The following is a 16,237-nucleotide window of genomic DNA, read 5'->3' on the forward strand; positions in this document are numbered from 1 at the left end:
TTGGATGCTGCAGTAGCTGATTAGGGCAATGCCTCAGTGATAACAGTCTCTGGTGTAACCCAGGGATAGATACCCAGATCACGAGCAGCTCGAGTTTTGTAACCTCACTCTGGAGCAGTAGCAGTCAAGTAAAGAAGTAGCAGTGCTTTTCTGGCATATTGAAACACCCTTTTTTCCTTCTCCATTTTCTTCTTTACACTCACCCCTGGGTCCTGAGAACCTCTTCCACCCACATTTGCAAGGTGAATCAGTTTCAGAGTGGAAGTGCTGCAGCGATTGCAAGAAAGGATGTTGGTCACAAGGTGGCAGATTACCATGCTTCTACCAAAAAGCCTGGGTATTTTTCTAAAAGCGCAGAGTGGCAAAGAGGCAAGGGAACTTCAGAAAAAGGTGTGTGTGTGCATGTGTCTATGTGTGTGTCTGAGTCTGTCTGGTGGGAAAGATGAATACCTTACATGCCCACAAGTTCTAAAGGTCATAGAGGTGCTGCCTGTCCAGCTGTGCCCGCTAATCACAGGACACCTCCTGAAGAGGCCCATGTAATCAGCATGATAACTTTTCTGAATTGACAGGTGACATCACTCAAACAGACCTTATGCCAAGGTGATTATTTTCTAAGGCAGCAATTCTAGCCCTCTTAGCACATTAGAATCACCTGGGGAGATTTCAGGAAAGTGCCCAAGTCAAGCTTTCGCCACAAAAGAGTTTGCAGAGTTTTTTGTTTGTTTGATTGGTTTTGTTCTGATGTTGGGCTCAGGCATCAATTTTATTTAAAAGGTCCTCAGGTGATTACAATGTGCAGACTCGGTTGAGAACAGCTAATCTAAAGCAGAGTTACTCAAAGTATGGTCCACAGACCTGGCACTGGTCTGTGAACTATGTCTCTAAACACTTTTTTTAGTTCAGCTGACATTATTTTTCACAGCAAGAGAGCAATGCTTTCTTTTTTTTTTTTTTTTTTTTTTGGTGGCTGACCAGTACGAGGATCCGAACCCATGACCTTGGAGTTATAAGGCTGTGCTCTAACTGAGCTAACTGGCCAGCCCAACAATACTTTCTTGGTAATGGAAGCAGTGCATTGATTTACATTTGGGCACAGCCCAAATCTAGTCATGGATTGTAACAAACAATTTCAGACCCAGCACTGATCCACGGACCCCACTTTGAGTAGCACTACCCTGAAGGCAGGGGTGGGAATCAGAGAAAAAAGACACAGCAATCATTTTCAAAAGTGTGCTACTCGTCAATGCCCAGCTTTGAGGGTGATACACTGCTAAGTGGAGCCATAAAGCCTTCCCCCTTGTGGGATGTTAATAGAGGTTATGAGTGAAAAGGATCCAGTAGCTAGAGAAGATCTTGTTTACAACCGAACAGCCCAAAGTAAGACAGTTTCCTAATCTGCAAGACTTCTCAAAACCTTTAATATACTCATACAGCATTGTGACTCTTTAAGAGTGCTGTGAAATTCAGAAAACGTATATTTGGTTTTTTTATTTAGTATTATGAATTTTTTTCTTTGTAGACAATACATTTTATTTTATTTTGTTTTATCAATATACAATGTAGTTTATTTTCGTGTCCCTTAACCAATTCCTCTTCCCTCCTTCCTCTGCCCCCTACCCCCATCAACATCATATCTGTTCACTTGTCTTAACAAGTTCAAGGAATTGTTGTGGAAAACAAATATTTGACCACAGAATCTGTCTTTTCACATGATCAGTGTTTCATGAAACATAATTGGGAAACATAATTAAAAAACATTGATCAGATGATTATTTAAGAACCTGTGAAAGAGTGGGGCCGAGCCCGTGGCGCACTCGGGAGAGTGCGGTGCTGGGACATGAAAAAGACAAAAAAAAAAAAAAAAAAGAACCTGTGAAAGAGTATAGTTCATTCCTGCATTCTCTTCAAACAAGCAAGTGAGTTATTTAAAACAAAAGACAGAGTGAGAACTGGAGCAGAGGCAGCAGCACATTCTTGGTTATCCTCTTAATAGAGGCCGACATCCATGTATTAGGGTTGGGCTTGATTTGGGGAATCAAAGAAACCTCATTCAGGCTGGTCTTTACGGGCATGGAACATAGTCATGCCGGGTCAGAAGGGCAGATTTCTTAAGTGGTTTATCAACTGGCTGTGAAGAGAAAAATACCAAGAGGAGTTGCTGAGACATCAGAGCCCAGGAGCATGTTGACAACACTATCCCTGATGTACCAACTTTGAACAGGACAGCATCCATATAGATGGATAATTTCCAGTCTCTTTTAAGCTTTGCATATCTATCACCTAAACATTCATCATTTCTTTGTGGCTATAACATTCAAGATCCTCTTTTCTGGCTACCTTGAAATATACAATACAATATTATTAGCTATTGTCATCCTAGAGCACCAGAACTTATTCTTCCTATCTAACTGTGACTTTGTCCCAGTCTACCAACCTTTCCACAGCCCACCCTCCCCACTCCCCTTCCTTGCCTCTGGTAACCACTATTCTACTCTCTATTTCTCCAGGTTTTTTTTTCAAATATTATACTTTTTTTTTTTTTTTACCAAGTTCACAATAAGTCTATTCAAAATAGAAAAACTGCAGTCTTAGTACATGTATCATATCTGCAGGGTTATCTCATCTGTATTTAATACTTTTATTTTATTTATTTATTTTTTTAATTTTATTTTTTTGTGTGGGTCTTTTTTTTGGTTATGAATATTCATGAGATACAAAGCTGATTGTCACCCCTCATGCCCAAGATGTGAAGGCCAGATCCATACTGGCAGCATGCCCATTACCACAAATTGCATTTGTACCCCATGTCCCCCACCCAATTATACTTTTTGACTTTTAAAAAAATAAAAAATAAAAATCATCACCATACACCGTCATTCATCCAGTAGACCTATCAGAGCGCTTTCCCAGAGTAGTGTCATTTTAAACATAAATACCTGAAACAGATCATCAGTGCAGGCTTCACATAGGAGAAATATCTGCCCCCAATATTAGCTCAGGAAAACCTCAGTCAAGAGAGTTGCAAAGGAGAGACTACTTTGTCTCAAGAAAACACCAATACCACCATGATGGGAAAACTTAAGCTCAAGGGAGAGGGGAGGCCTGTTGCTTTAAAAAGTGAATCATATTTGCAAAGAATGAATGGTTATTAGTTTCAACTGTGAAAGCCAGCCTGGAGACTGAACTGAGATGCATATATTCAATAAGAGAATAACAAATGCCCATCCTGTCTTGAAATTGAATTATTGGCTACTAAGTATACTTCCTTGATTAGATTATGAGTTTTCCAGAGAGTCTAAACCATCCCCCAAATATGACTTAATTTTGTGTTTGCTGCCATAAGGTGGGGGAAATAGGAGAAAGGAGAAAATGGGTTTCAATGGCCTTGCTAGTTTCCTAATGTTATTAGAACATAACAGGTTGTCTTCGAAGAAATAATTGACATGTAACCGAGAGAAACTCATTTGAAGACTCTGTGCTAACCACCAAGGCCTTCAGATTTCTGACTTTAATTTGGACACATATTTTTATCTTTCTTGTGACACAGCAATTAAGCTGCCATTTGCTTCAATGAGCAAAGAAAACTCTCTAGCGTCATTTTGTCATCCTTCAAGTCATAAATCAAAGGCAGGGTGACCCTAACCCATAGTTACTTTGAAATAAAAAGATTAGGAATAAAGTCTTTTTATCTATTCAGAGTCATCCGAACATATGTCCTTGTGTTTTTCTAACAGAGTAGAAATATCTTCTCAATTCTCATCCACAAAGGGACAGGCATGGAACCCAGTGATATCCTTCCTGAAAATCAAGACATTTTCAGGTGTCAGACATCAGAGTTTGTTAATGAGCTCTAGCTTAGGGACAAAAGGATCTAATAACAGTAGTTTAGTTTTATTGAAGTGACTATTAATTTAAAATAAAAGTAATTCATTTTTCCCAAAAGGAGAATTAGCATTAAAAAGAGGAAGACACAACAGGACACAACAAAGTTGAAAAAAAATGATGAAAAGAAAAACATGTCCCTCAGCATGTTCCTTAATATTCTCCTACCTTCTTCCATTTAGGCAAGACTGATATTTATAGTTATATAATGCTGTTTCTAGGATAAAGAAACAGAGGTATTATCAAAGTAACAGTCATTGTGCTAGTTACAGATGTACCCCCTTAACAGTCAGCACATCTTCTTGCTTTCTTTTGAAGCTATTGTACTTCATCACCAGTCTTGAGCACAGATTCTCTTCTCCTCCAACCGAAACCACTATGTATGGTTGGATGCCTCTGAATAAAAAGGTTACGAATGTCCTGAGGGAGATGGAGTGTGTGCATTTTTTTTTTAAATCACATGAAAACAGGACTACAGGAAAGAAGCCAAATGCCTGATTAAAACACAGTGACAAATCGCTGAACTCTGTAATATTTTCCTACATTGTGTTAACCCCTTCAAATTTACTATTATAATCAGAGTTTTCAATCCTAAAAGCAAACACTGGGGATGCATGATTTTTTTTTTCTCTGTAGATGTTCAACACTGTCTACTTGCAAGCACGTAGCTCTTGGTGTGATTCTTTTTAACAATTTTTAAACATTAGTAAAAGCCCAATAAGTGGTATTTAGGAAGCAGCAACTATGTTGATAAGAGATTGGCTTCCAGGAGTTACTCTAAATCAGTGATTTCATTTTGGCACACAGAGCATAGAAAGAAAAACTGAACAAAAGAAAAAAGCATATGAAGATTATACTTTCTCTTGCCAAAAAGCTCCTGGAACAGTAAGAAAAAAGATTTTGGTAACAATCTCCACTCTCTATGTGGCTTTCTTGTAACAAAGAACGTTGCTGATACTGGGCCAAGTTAGACTCTCAGATACTTATGTGTGCTTGTTCAGCCAAATTTCAGTACTCACGTAAGATTAAATCATAAGTGGTTTTCAAGAAAATAATTACATCACTGACAATCACAAATATTTGGAACAGATTAAAGAATTTGTTTTGGAACTGGCTGTTCATAAAAAGAAACCTGGTTTTGGCAAAGTATAATTTGGCCTTAATGTATACTGAAAAGCTAGTGAGATATTTCACTCTGTGTATTGTTTTACATGCATTCTGAGGGTCCTGGGCATAATATAAGAATGTCTTTAAAAAAAATAGATGACTGTGAATAATATTAAATAAGTTATCTGTACCATATCTTAAGTGGCCATAAATTATGAAAATAACATAGCCCTTACAAACCACTGCCAACCAAAAGAAACTCTAAGACTTTATCTAGACTAATAAAAAAAATGTTGGTTGATTTTATCAGTTCCGAAAGGAAAAGTAAATTACTTCTGCCTGTATCATAATACATATAAACCTCTTTGACTTAATTTAATCATTGCTAAAACTTAATGCTATTCAAACTTTTATTTTCCCCAAATACAAATAAAATTTTCATTTTTTACGTGAGGGTTTTCTGACATTATATGAACACAACGTCATTTAGAAGAGGTCATACTGGCAGGTTGGCACTGCACAGACCAAACAGTGGATGACTTATCCATCCTGTCCATTGCCTTCATCTGCTGTGAAACTGGTGGAATTGCACAGCCAAGGTCAATTAAACTCTCATGCTTTCGCACGGAAGACCATGAAAGGGACTACCTCTTCGAAATACCTCACATGATAATTACATATTTAATGTATGGACATGGTTTAGATTTAAGATACTATTCATTTGTAATAAAGAGGTATTTTATTTCTACTAATTATAATAAAATGTTATAGCAACTTTAAGTGAGAACTGATATCTTACAGCATTTAAAAACCAATCTTGCAAAAATCTTCCTGGTTGCCAGAATGGCCATTGAACCCTTGCAAACCCACTGTTACTTCACCTCCTGGAAATGACGAGCTTCAGTATCCTACATGAAGTAAGCATGTTAATTTCTTGGCACTGTTTCCTTATTTATCCAAGTTCTGTTCCACAGCATGTTTTCTTTCGCCCCCATCTAAGGTCTTCTGGATCCTGTTAATTTGTACAGAGATCAAGTATTTTCATTTTAAGGTCTGTGTTCACCATTAGTTTCTGGGTCTTTGAAGGGGTACAGTAAGATTGTAAATAGTATTAAAAGGTCATCCTGGAAAACCTCTAATGAGTCTAATCCTATTCACGAATAATTCATGGGAATCGGGAGGGAAATATTGAAATTCTGCCATCATAAAGAACCTGGCAAGTGGCTAAGACTAAAGGAAATCTTCAATCTGAAGGAAGACAATGCCCATCATCAAAGTGTACACGTGAAAAAGCTGACAGCCACGTTAAAAACCATGGCAGCCACTCAATATGTGGATGAAATGACAGATTAAAGACTATCCAAACCTTGTACAAGAGAGTTAAACTGCTACCCATTCTCTAAAAAATTCCTCATATCTGAAAATACTCATAACAGTATTCACAGTACACTCCAGATGGTACTTGAAAATTAACAGATCCTGTCAAAATTATATGTAGTAATAAAAGGGACGGGGTCTTAAATTTAGTTATTCAACTGTTTTTTTATTAATTGGAAGGACTGTTAAAACAATTTTAAGTGTCTAACCCAATTGCTTGACTTAATTGAACCAGCTGTTTTTTAAATGGTTTATTTTTCTTACCCAAAACAAATTTTTTCAGGCTGATGTGTAAGTACAGTAACAGTATCTATCTACATATTTGTATCTATATAATTTTAGAGAAAAGAAAGCAGAAAATATTGGAATGCATTATTTGTAGTAAAGTAATTGTTTACTAAAGTACAAAATCAAGTTAATATCTTCTCTACTAAACCACCAAAAGATTGATTTTACTCACTGTAAAGGGCCACCATTTACACATTCAGATGAATAAGTGTTGACATCAGAACTCACAACCAAAGTGTATAACTCGAATACCAAAAGTATGGGTAGAAAATAAATGCAAATGCTCTATTCTATTGCTGAAATAGAATTAAACATACACACTTATAGGCTTCTCATTTTCTGCCAATGAACATTAAAATCTCTGTTTGGAAGGAAGAGAAAGGGAAACTTTGAGATCTAAAATTTTGCTTCCAAAATTAATAAAATGTTACAGCAACTTTAAGGGAGAACTGAAGACTATATCTGAAGCATTTAAAAAACAGTTCTGTAAAAATATTGTAGGTTGCCAGACTAGACTAGAGTCTGTTTGGCTAATTTCCTTACACACCAAACTTTAAACCGAACCACATGCAGTCTTTTCCAGATCAGAAAAACAGTTTTAAAAAGGATTTCCATAACGTTGCAAAAGGGCAACTTGAAATAGAAACAAGGTCACTTTTAGAAATCATACAAGAAGCATTCATGCAAAAGTGTACACCAACTGCCAAAGGACAGGTGAATTTTGTCACTTCCAATGTTATTCATTGCTAAACTGCATCAATAGTATTTGATATGAGGGGAGGATGGGCTTTTTCACACTAAGTATTTAATTAGCGTATACATTATCATTGTCAAATGTCATTTTGGAAGTTGAAATGTACACGATGGCAATCAATTTACCACATTTTATTTGTAATGTGAAAAATATTCCTGTTTGATATATGCAAAATTTGGAAAAACGAATGTACTCTTTCTGGCCACATCAGGTACTTTGGATAGATTTGTGACATGGATTGCAAGGAATACCTTATTAACCTCAGTTTAAGTAACAGCAAGTAGAGTTGTCCAAACCTGTAATTGAGCTGAAAAGAAAAACAAACTACTCATAGCTTCCTCGAGGCATGCATTTTACTATGGTAAAGTGCAACCGGGCGTGCATTAGATAAAGTCTGGACCTGCTTCAGCGAACTAAGTAGATCATGAGCATTCTTCGAGCGCAAGACAGAAGCTTTATGGAGTGGAGGAGAATTAGAAAATTTGAAACAATCTTCTCATTATTTCATTTCAGAAGTGTCATTCCTCAGCCAACTGCTGCTTCAGAAATGCAAGGTGATGGGAACAGACTTGGCCAGATGTTGGCTACAAGAGCAAGCAGCTTTGGCAGCCAAAACGGGACAGTGTAATGACACCAACTGAAAATGTTTCAGCTGCGAAAAGCAGGCAGATGTTGTGCGCTGTGCCACATATGACTGTATTATACAGTGTCCCATCTGAAACTGCATAACACATTTGCTGGCGAACCAGGGAGCCTCCTAGCAATGGCAGGGGCCGAACAACACACAGCACACCAGAGGGCAATGCACAATCCAAAAGAAAAAGAAAGAGAGAAGAATGAGAGAAAACAAGCAAAACACACATCTGTCGTGCACAAACCTTCGGGCTCTGTGTTCTCTTTGTGGTGTACTTGCTTCAGCGGGCAGCAGAAGATTTCGTGACACTTAGCACGAAAGGGGGACTCTTTTTTCTTTAATTCCGCGGATTGGATGGAATCTTGCCGTAACATAATGTATTCCTGTGTGCCAGGGGGGGCGTCATCCAGAACTGTGGTCACCACATAACAAAATGAACTCAAGTTAGAGGTACGTGAAAGCAGCAAACGTCTTCAACCAAATCTACTCCCAGGGAAGACTAAAGAAACAACATTGCTAAGAAAAGTTTCAAAGAAAAACATCTAATAGTGTGGTGATTTTAATTTTAGGGGCTTAGATTAAAATACTAAAGCCCTAGGAATAGCTACTCGACTATATATATATACCTCTATGGTTAGTACAATGACAATTGAACAGTGGTAAATTGTACTCGAAGTGCAATAAAATATTTTAATATCAATACTCATGTTGTATCTAAAAAAACACCATGGAGAGCTCACGTGTTCCAATTTGAAAAACAATATAAATATTTACAGGTGAAGCTGGCTAATGTCCACCAATTATCAGTGAATTCGTTTACGTATCGATTCTTGGTCCGCTCCTGGTTAAGGCCTGACATCCAAGCAATATGCAATGAATCTGATGGAAAAATTAAGGTCACTGCTCTTTACTTTTTGATTTCCAAAGAGAAATAGGGCTGTTGCAAATATTCTTCAGATGTTAAAAACCCCTTAATGGAGACCAGAGATTCCAGTGGAGAGCCTAATAATCAACACTGGATCAAAGACCTACCTTGTTGAACCTTGGAAGAGTTGGGCCTGGTTTACGAAATTTGGCCTTAGATGTACACCAGGCTCCTCTCAGTCCACATTTTCTTTCTAGGCACTTTGTGCATTTCCTAAGCAGGATTGTGTACCACTAGTGTTTTTTCCCTGCAAAAACAAGATGTCTGCCTTTACAGGGTCCACTACTACATTCTTTAGTCTGAAAACCACCCACCAAAGTAGGTGAAAATTGGATCTGAATTTGCAGAAACAGGGAACTGACCCCAGAATGGATTTTTTTCTCTTTCACACCCTTCCCAATGGGGCCATTCCACTTCACCAGGAGTGAGTCAGTGCCTCCAAAGCTGTGGTTAATGATGCACTGACTCATTCTAGTCCCTCAAATGCATACAGTTAACATGCATTTAGGAGGACTGATACCACCAGCAAACTTCTGATGGGGAGAATAATGCCCTGATGTTGGTAAAAATGAATAAATAAATAAATAAACAGCTTATGGCTGAATTTAGAGAGGATGTGAATATTTTGTGTTCGGCAAAACATTCCTAGCTCATTGACTGGGAGCTTGATGGGCTTTAAGAACTTCCGTGTTGGGGGGGAAATGGTATCAAAACCAACATAACTTTTAAATTAGTATTATGAGTTTAAAACAAGTGATTGATAGATCGCCTGGGAGTGGAATTGTCTTCCTTTATAAGTCATTAAATTATGCAAGGAGGTGATGAATATTTTAGTCAGTTCTCTTTTTATCTTCCTCTAGCATTCAGCAGCAGTAATCAAAAATATCATACAGACAAACCACCGTAGCTTTTTCCAGCAAAGAGTTCCCTTCTTCTACTAGGAATGTGACTATAACTTCTTAGAGTTTTGTTGAATTCACATCTTTGCTAGCAACAGCTGCCATTCAAAACATCTCCAACCATTTCCTGCCATGAGCAGATAACTATGATAATATAGACACTTATCAAATTCCAGCATCACAGCTGAAGACAAATTCTGGTTTACCATCCGAAATATTTTTTTTAAAATTCCCGAAATTGAAACTCTTAAAAAAAAAAATAAGCACCCACAATTATATGGAAAATGAGGAACTCTATTTTCATGCATTGCTATATAGGAAACATACTCGTATTTTAAGATTAAAGGGCAACTGGAGGATTAAAAAGAAAGAAAAACTTTTGGGTAATGCATAGGGAACTTGTTATTCAGAAGTATGTCATAAATATCGGTAAATTGTCTCCCATTTTCATCATTCAGTACCACCAATGATGTCACAACGGGCATTTCTGGAGATTAATGGTGGACTGAATCTAATAGCTTTTGGCTAACTCTCCAGCCATCAGCTTTGCACAGCTGGTCATGAATTGCCAGAAAATGCCTTGCACTGCCATCATTATTGTTTAATTAGATACAACTGGTTATTTGTAACACAACAAAATTCTAGTGAAAGCCACATGCTGACTGACAAAAGAGCTAACCCCCAAATTCGTCATGATGTGAGAAAGCATGAAGGTCACAAAAGTGCAGGATAATTGCTTTCCACAAAATTCTCTCTCTCCTGTTTTTTCCTCAAATTGAATTTAGCAAGTGTAAAAGGTGCCAAAATAAGAGTATTTAAGGAGCTATCTGAGTAATAACCACAGGCATAGACCATTTCCTTAGAAGTCGTGGACATCTGGGAGTTAATTGCTCAGCATTGGGTCATGGGCTGTCTCTACTCAATGCCTCAACCATCAGAAAATTCAGACAAAACAGAAAAAAATAAATAAAAGAGCAGTCAATCTAATGGTAGCTTGGTGTCATGTTGACACAAGAGCTAGACACATTTTAGATTTTTTAACCAGAAGTGGCATTGAATAGGCAAAACCTCAGGTCTATAAAATCTCCGAACTTGAGGATATTTTGGAAAGTATTATATCAAATCCACGTATTCCCAGAGTTCCTTCAAGTCAAACAGTGGCTAGTGCAATAGACAGCAGCAGGAGTTGAGAGGTTAATTCCCACAGGACCCCCAGCACTAAGGCAAGTGAATACCTTAGTTCTACTTCACCAAGAAAGGGATGAGAATGCATTGTTTCCAAGGGTCACCAGCCCTAGAAAGGGGAAAGGGGGCTTGCAAAGAAGTCAGCTCATCGAAATGGGAAGAAAGAATGGGATTCCTAATCTGACTTAGTCCAATGTTTTCTGCTATTTTCCCCTTTCCAGTGCATTCCTTTCTTGCACACAACCTCTGTCCTCTGTTCATCTGAACTACTTGTCCACATTTCACTCAGTAACTCCTGCTGCCTTTCCAACAATATATTTATCCAATGTTGGAGGTGGACAAAAAAATTCTTGTAATTAGGTACACACTGGACTTACACAAAGCTTCCTCTTGTTTCAGAGGTGCAACGTGACTCTTTAAAACAAACAAGCTAGTAAAAGTGGCTCATGATTCACTTCTAAATCGGGGAGCACCACCCTTTGTGAAAGGCTACTGAGCCCCATGACAACAACTGCCAAGGAGTAGGCATCTGTGGGAAAGTGTACCCACATAGCCAGTGCCCCCAGCCTTGATCACACAGCTCCCCCCACTACTCAGGACTCCAAAGTCCCACAGAGGAAATACAGAATTGGAGGAGACAGTGCACACATGCAAATCCACACATCCACAGACACGCAGACACTGACGGGTGGCATACTCTGACACAGAGGTAACAAGAAATAAGTAACTTCAGTGGTGGAGTGATAGTTACGAGCACAATTTACAAAAGAGCTAGTTCCCATTACAAAAGGTGTTCTATTCAGTAACCCTTAGGCGGGCAAGACTGCATCTAGATTTGGATTCTCAGCAGCAGCAGCACTGGACTGACAATAAACCATCCCTGTTCCTCTCTAGGCTTTTCAGCAATCACCAAGATCAAGGACACGGTCAGAGAGCAGTCATGGTAAGAGAAAAGAGTTTGATAGGCTCTAAGCCTGCTGACCTGGTCTGAGGTACTCATGTTCACAGAAACACAGTATTACCATTTCACACTAGACATAAAGAAAGCACAAATCTGTAGCAAAACTTAATCTCTGATAAAAACAAATTTTGATGTAATGTGTCTTTTAAATGTATGTTTAATTAAAGAAGCTGATCATTTATTTTTCCTTTGTTCAGAAGGTCCAGTTCTTAGTTTACTCCATAAAAGTTATATCAATAAATATAATATTAGCCTCATAAAACAGCTACCCAAATATTTGAAAGTATGACAAACACCATGATGTAATCTTCCGTGTCATTCCAAACACAATTTCTATAGAGATGATTTAATGCAACTCCTTTGTTTTATTTATCTATCTATCTATCTATTTATTTATTTCGAATATTCAGGAGATACAAAGCTGATTTTCCCCCCTCCTGCCCATGATGAGGGGGCCAGATTCATATTGGGGACATACCCATTACCAGAAATTTGCTTTTGTACCCTTTGTCCCTTTACGATTATCTCCCAACCTCCCTCCCCCTCCCCCTCTCACCTCCACTCCAATTTGTAGCCCTAGGAATATTCCCTCCCTCTGTTGGATCATGTGACTACTGTGGTCTTTCTTTCCTGCCTTCCTTTCTCTCTTAGCTCCCACACATGAGTGAGCACATGAGGTATTTATCCCTCTGTGCTTTGCTTGTTTCACTCAATATAAGTTTCTCCATGTTCATCCCTGTTGTTGCAATTGGGAGAATTTCATTCTTTTTTATGGCAGAGTAGTATTCCATAGTGTATATACACCACAGTTTCCTTATCTAATCATCTATTAGTGGACATTTAGGTTGGTTCCATATCTTGGCTATTGTAAACAGAGCTGCGATAAACATGGGAGTGCAGGTATCTCTTTGACATGATGATTTCCATTCCTCTGGATATATACCCAGAAGAGGGATTGCTGGATCATATGGAAGATCTATCTGTAGTTGTTTGAGAAACCTCCAAATTGTTTTCCAAAGTGGTTGTACTAATTTACATTCCCACCAACAGTGCAGTAGTGTTCCCTTCTCTCCACACCCTCGCCAGCATTTGTTATTCACTGTCTTTTTGATCATAGCCAGTCTAACTGGAGTGAGGTGGTATCTCAATGCCGGAGGCATAACTCTGCCTGACTTCAAATTATACTACAAAGCTGTTGTAACCAAAACAGCAGGGTACTGGTATAAAAATAGACATTCAGACCAGTGGAGTAGAATAGAGAACCCAGAAATCACCCCTCAGGCTTATAGCCATCTGATATTAGATAAAGTCAACAAAAATCTACACTGGTGAAAAGATTGCCTCTTCAACAAGTGGTGCTGGGAAAACTGGATATCCACATGCAGAAGAATGAAACTTGATATGTATCTCTCACCATACACAAATCAATCAAAATGTATTAAAGACCTAGGTATAAGACCCGAAAATGTAAAATTACTAAGAGAAAATATAGGTGAAACAGTTCAGCAGTTAGGTCAGGGCACAGGCTTTATGAACATGAGCCCAAAAGCACAAGCAGCAAAAGAAAAAATAAACAAATGGGACTATATCAAACTAAAAAGTTTCTGCACAGCAAAAGAAACAATCAACAGAGTGAAAAGACAACCTACAGAGTGGGAGAAAAGTTTTGCCAACTGTGCATCCAACAAGGGACTAATATCCAGAATATACATAGAATTCAAGCAATTATACAGTAAAAAAAACAAATGACCTAATTAAAAAATGGGCAAAGGAGCTGAATAGACATTTTTCAAAGGAAGACATACAAATAGCCAACAGATACATGAAAAAATGCTCAACATCACTAGTCATCAGGGAAATGCAAATTAAAAGCAATTCCGTTGTTTTAAAACATAAGAAAGATAAAGCTCAGGAAGGGGAAGAGATAAAAGTCATACAGTAAGTTATTGGAAAAGCCTAGCCTATAAGTCAAGATTCCAGTTTGTTTGCCATTATGTCTATTGTAAAAACATCAGTACGTTAGGCAACGACTGGTTTCTTTAGTATTTCTAAGCTTCCAAGATTACCCTTATCTCCAACAATTTTTTCTTTCTTTAAAGACAGAAAAGCAACCAAGAGACATCCTAGGAAACTATTGAGACAATGCCACAAAGGCACCTGCCCCCTTACCAGGCCATTGTAATTCATAAGGTTTGCTGGCTTCAGATTGGAAGCAGTTAACAAGCCCTCAATTATTTTATGATGCTCAGAAAGACGGAGCAAATGCCGGCAAGGTTGTGGAGAAAAGGGAACTCTCCTTCACTGTTGGCAGGACTTTAGTACAGCCATTATGAAAAACGGTATGGAAGTTTCTCAAATAACAGATAGAACTACCATAACATCCAGCAATCCCACTTCTGGGTATATACGCAAAGGAATGGAAATCACCAGGTCGACAGTATACCTGCACTCCCATGTTTATCACAGCTCTATTTATAATAGCCAAGATATGGAACCAACCTAAATGTCAATCGATGGATGACTGGATAAAGAAAATGTGGTATATATACACAATTGAATACTACTCAGCCATAAAAGAATGAAATTCTGCCATTCACAGCAACACGGATGAGCTTGGAGAAAATTATGTTAAGTGAAATAAACCAGGCACAGAAAGAGATACCACATGTGTTCACTCATAAGGAAGGAAAGATCACAATAAAACGTTCAATTTTCAGAAGGAGGGAACAGACCTGTAGTTACCAGAAGTGGGAAAGGGGGAGGGGGAGGGCAGTTAGAGACTAACTGGATAATGGACACAAAGAATAATTATGATTTGTAATGATGAAAATGCTAATAATATTGATTTGATCATCACATACTGTACACAAATACAGACAGTCAAATCTGTACCCCGTCAATATGTGCAATCAATTATGTTTCAATTCAAAAAGAAACTTAAAGACTTTTTAAAAAATTATTTTATGATGCTGTTTTTTGCTTTTTTAAAAATTTTATTTTATTTTTTTATTTATTTTTAATTTTTTAATTTTTTATTTTTTTTAATTTTGTCGATATACATTGTGGCTGATTATTGCTCCCCATCACCAAAACCTCCCTCCCTTCTCCCTCCCCCCCTTCCCCCCAACAATGTCCTTTCTGTTTGCTTGTCGTATCAACTTCAAATAATTGTGGTTGTTATATCTTCTTCCCCCCCCCCCGTTTTTGTGTGTGTGTGTGTGTGTGTGTGTGTGTGAATTTATATATTAATTTTTAGCTCCCACCAATAAGTGAGAACATGTGGTATTTCTCTTTCTGTGCCTGACTTGTTTCACTTAATATAATTCTCTCAAGGTCCATCCATGTTGTTGCAAATGGCAGTATTTCATTCGTTTTTATACCTGAGTAGTATTCCATGGTGTAGATATACCACATTTTCCGTATCCACTCATCTGATGATGGGCATTTGGGCTGGTTCCAACTCTTGGCTATTGTAAAGAGTGCTGCGATAAACATTGGGAAACAGGTATACCTTCGACTTGATGATTTCCATTCCTCTGGGTATATTCCCAACAGTGGGATAGCTGGGTCGTATGGTAGATCTATCTGCAATTGTTTGAGGAACCTCCATACCATTTTCCATAGAGGCTGCACCATTTTGCAGTCCCACCAACAATGTATGAGAGTTCCTTTTTCTCCGCAGCCTCGCCAGCATTTATCCTTCAGAGTCTTTTGGATTTTAGCCATCCTAACTGGGGTTAGATGGTATCTCAATGTGGTTTTGATTTGCATTTCCCGGATGCTGAGTGATGTTGAGCATTTTTTCATATGTCTGTTGGCCATTTGGATATCTTCCTTAGAGAAATGCCTATTTAGCTCTTTTGCCCATTTTTTAATTGGGTTGCTTGTTTCTTTTTGTAAAGTTGTTTGAGTTCCTTATATATTCTGGATATTAATCCTTTGTCAGATGTATATTTTGCAAATATTTTCTCCCACTCTGTTGGTTGTCTTTGAACTCTTTTAATTGTTTCTTTTGCTGTGCAGAAGCTTTTTAGTTTCATATAATCCCATTTGTTTATTTTACCTTTGGTTGCCTGTGCTTTTGGGGTCGTATTCATGAAGTCTGTGCCCAGTCCTATTTCCTGAAGTGTTTCTCCTATGTTTTCTTTAAGGAGTTTTATTGTTTCAGGGTGTATATTTAAATCCTTAATCCATTTTGAGTTGATTTTAGTATACGGCGAGA

At 38.0% G+C, this 16,237-nt stretch overlaps 1 protein-coding gene across 1 annotated transcript in view; it reads right to left on the reverse strand.

The window, feature by feature from the left end:
* FGF13 (fibroblast growth factor 13) overlaps positions 1-16,237 on the reverse strand; it is a 513,728-nt gene that overhangs the window by 194,731 nt on the left and 302,760 nt on the right. The window contains exon 3 of the mRNA XM_063083445.1: positions 8,290-8,457. Coding sequence (XP_062939515.1) covers positions 8,290-8,457 — 168 coding nt within the window. The remainder of the gene's footprint in view (positions 1-8,289; positions 8,458-16,237) is intronic.

This window comes from Cynocephalus volans, chromosome X (genome assembly GCF_027409185.1).
Source record: "Cynocephalus volans isolate mCynVol1 chromosome X, mCynVol1.pri, whole genome shotgun sequence".
NCBI lineage: Eukaryota > Metazoa > Chordata > Mammalia > Dermoptera > Cynocephalidae > Cynocephalus > Cynocephalus volans.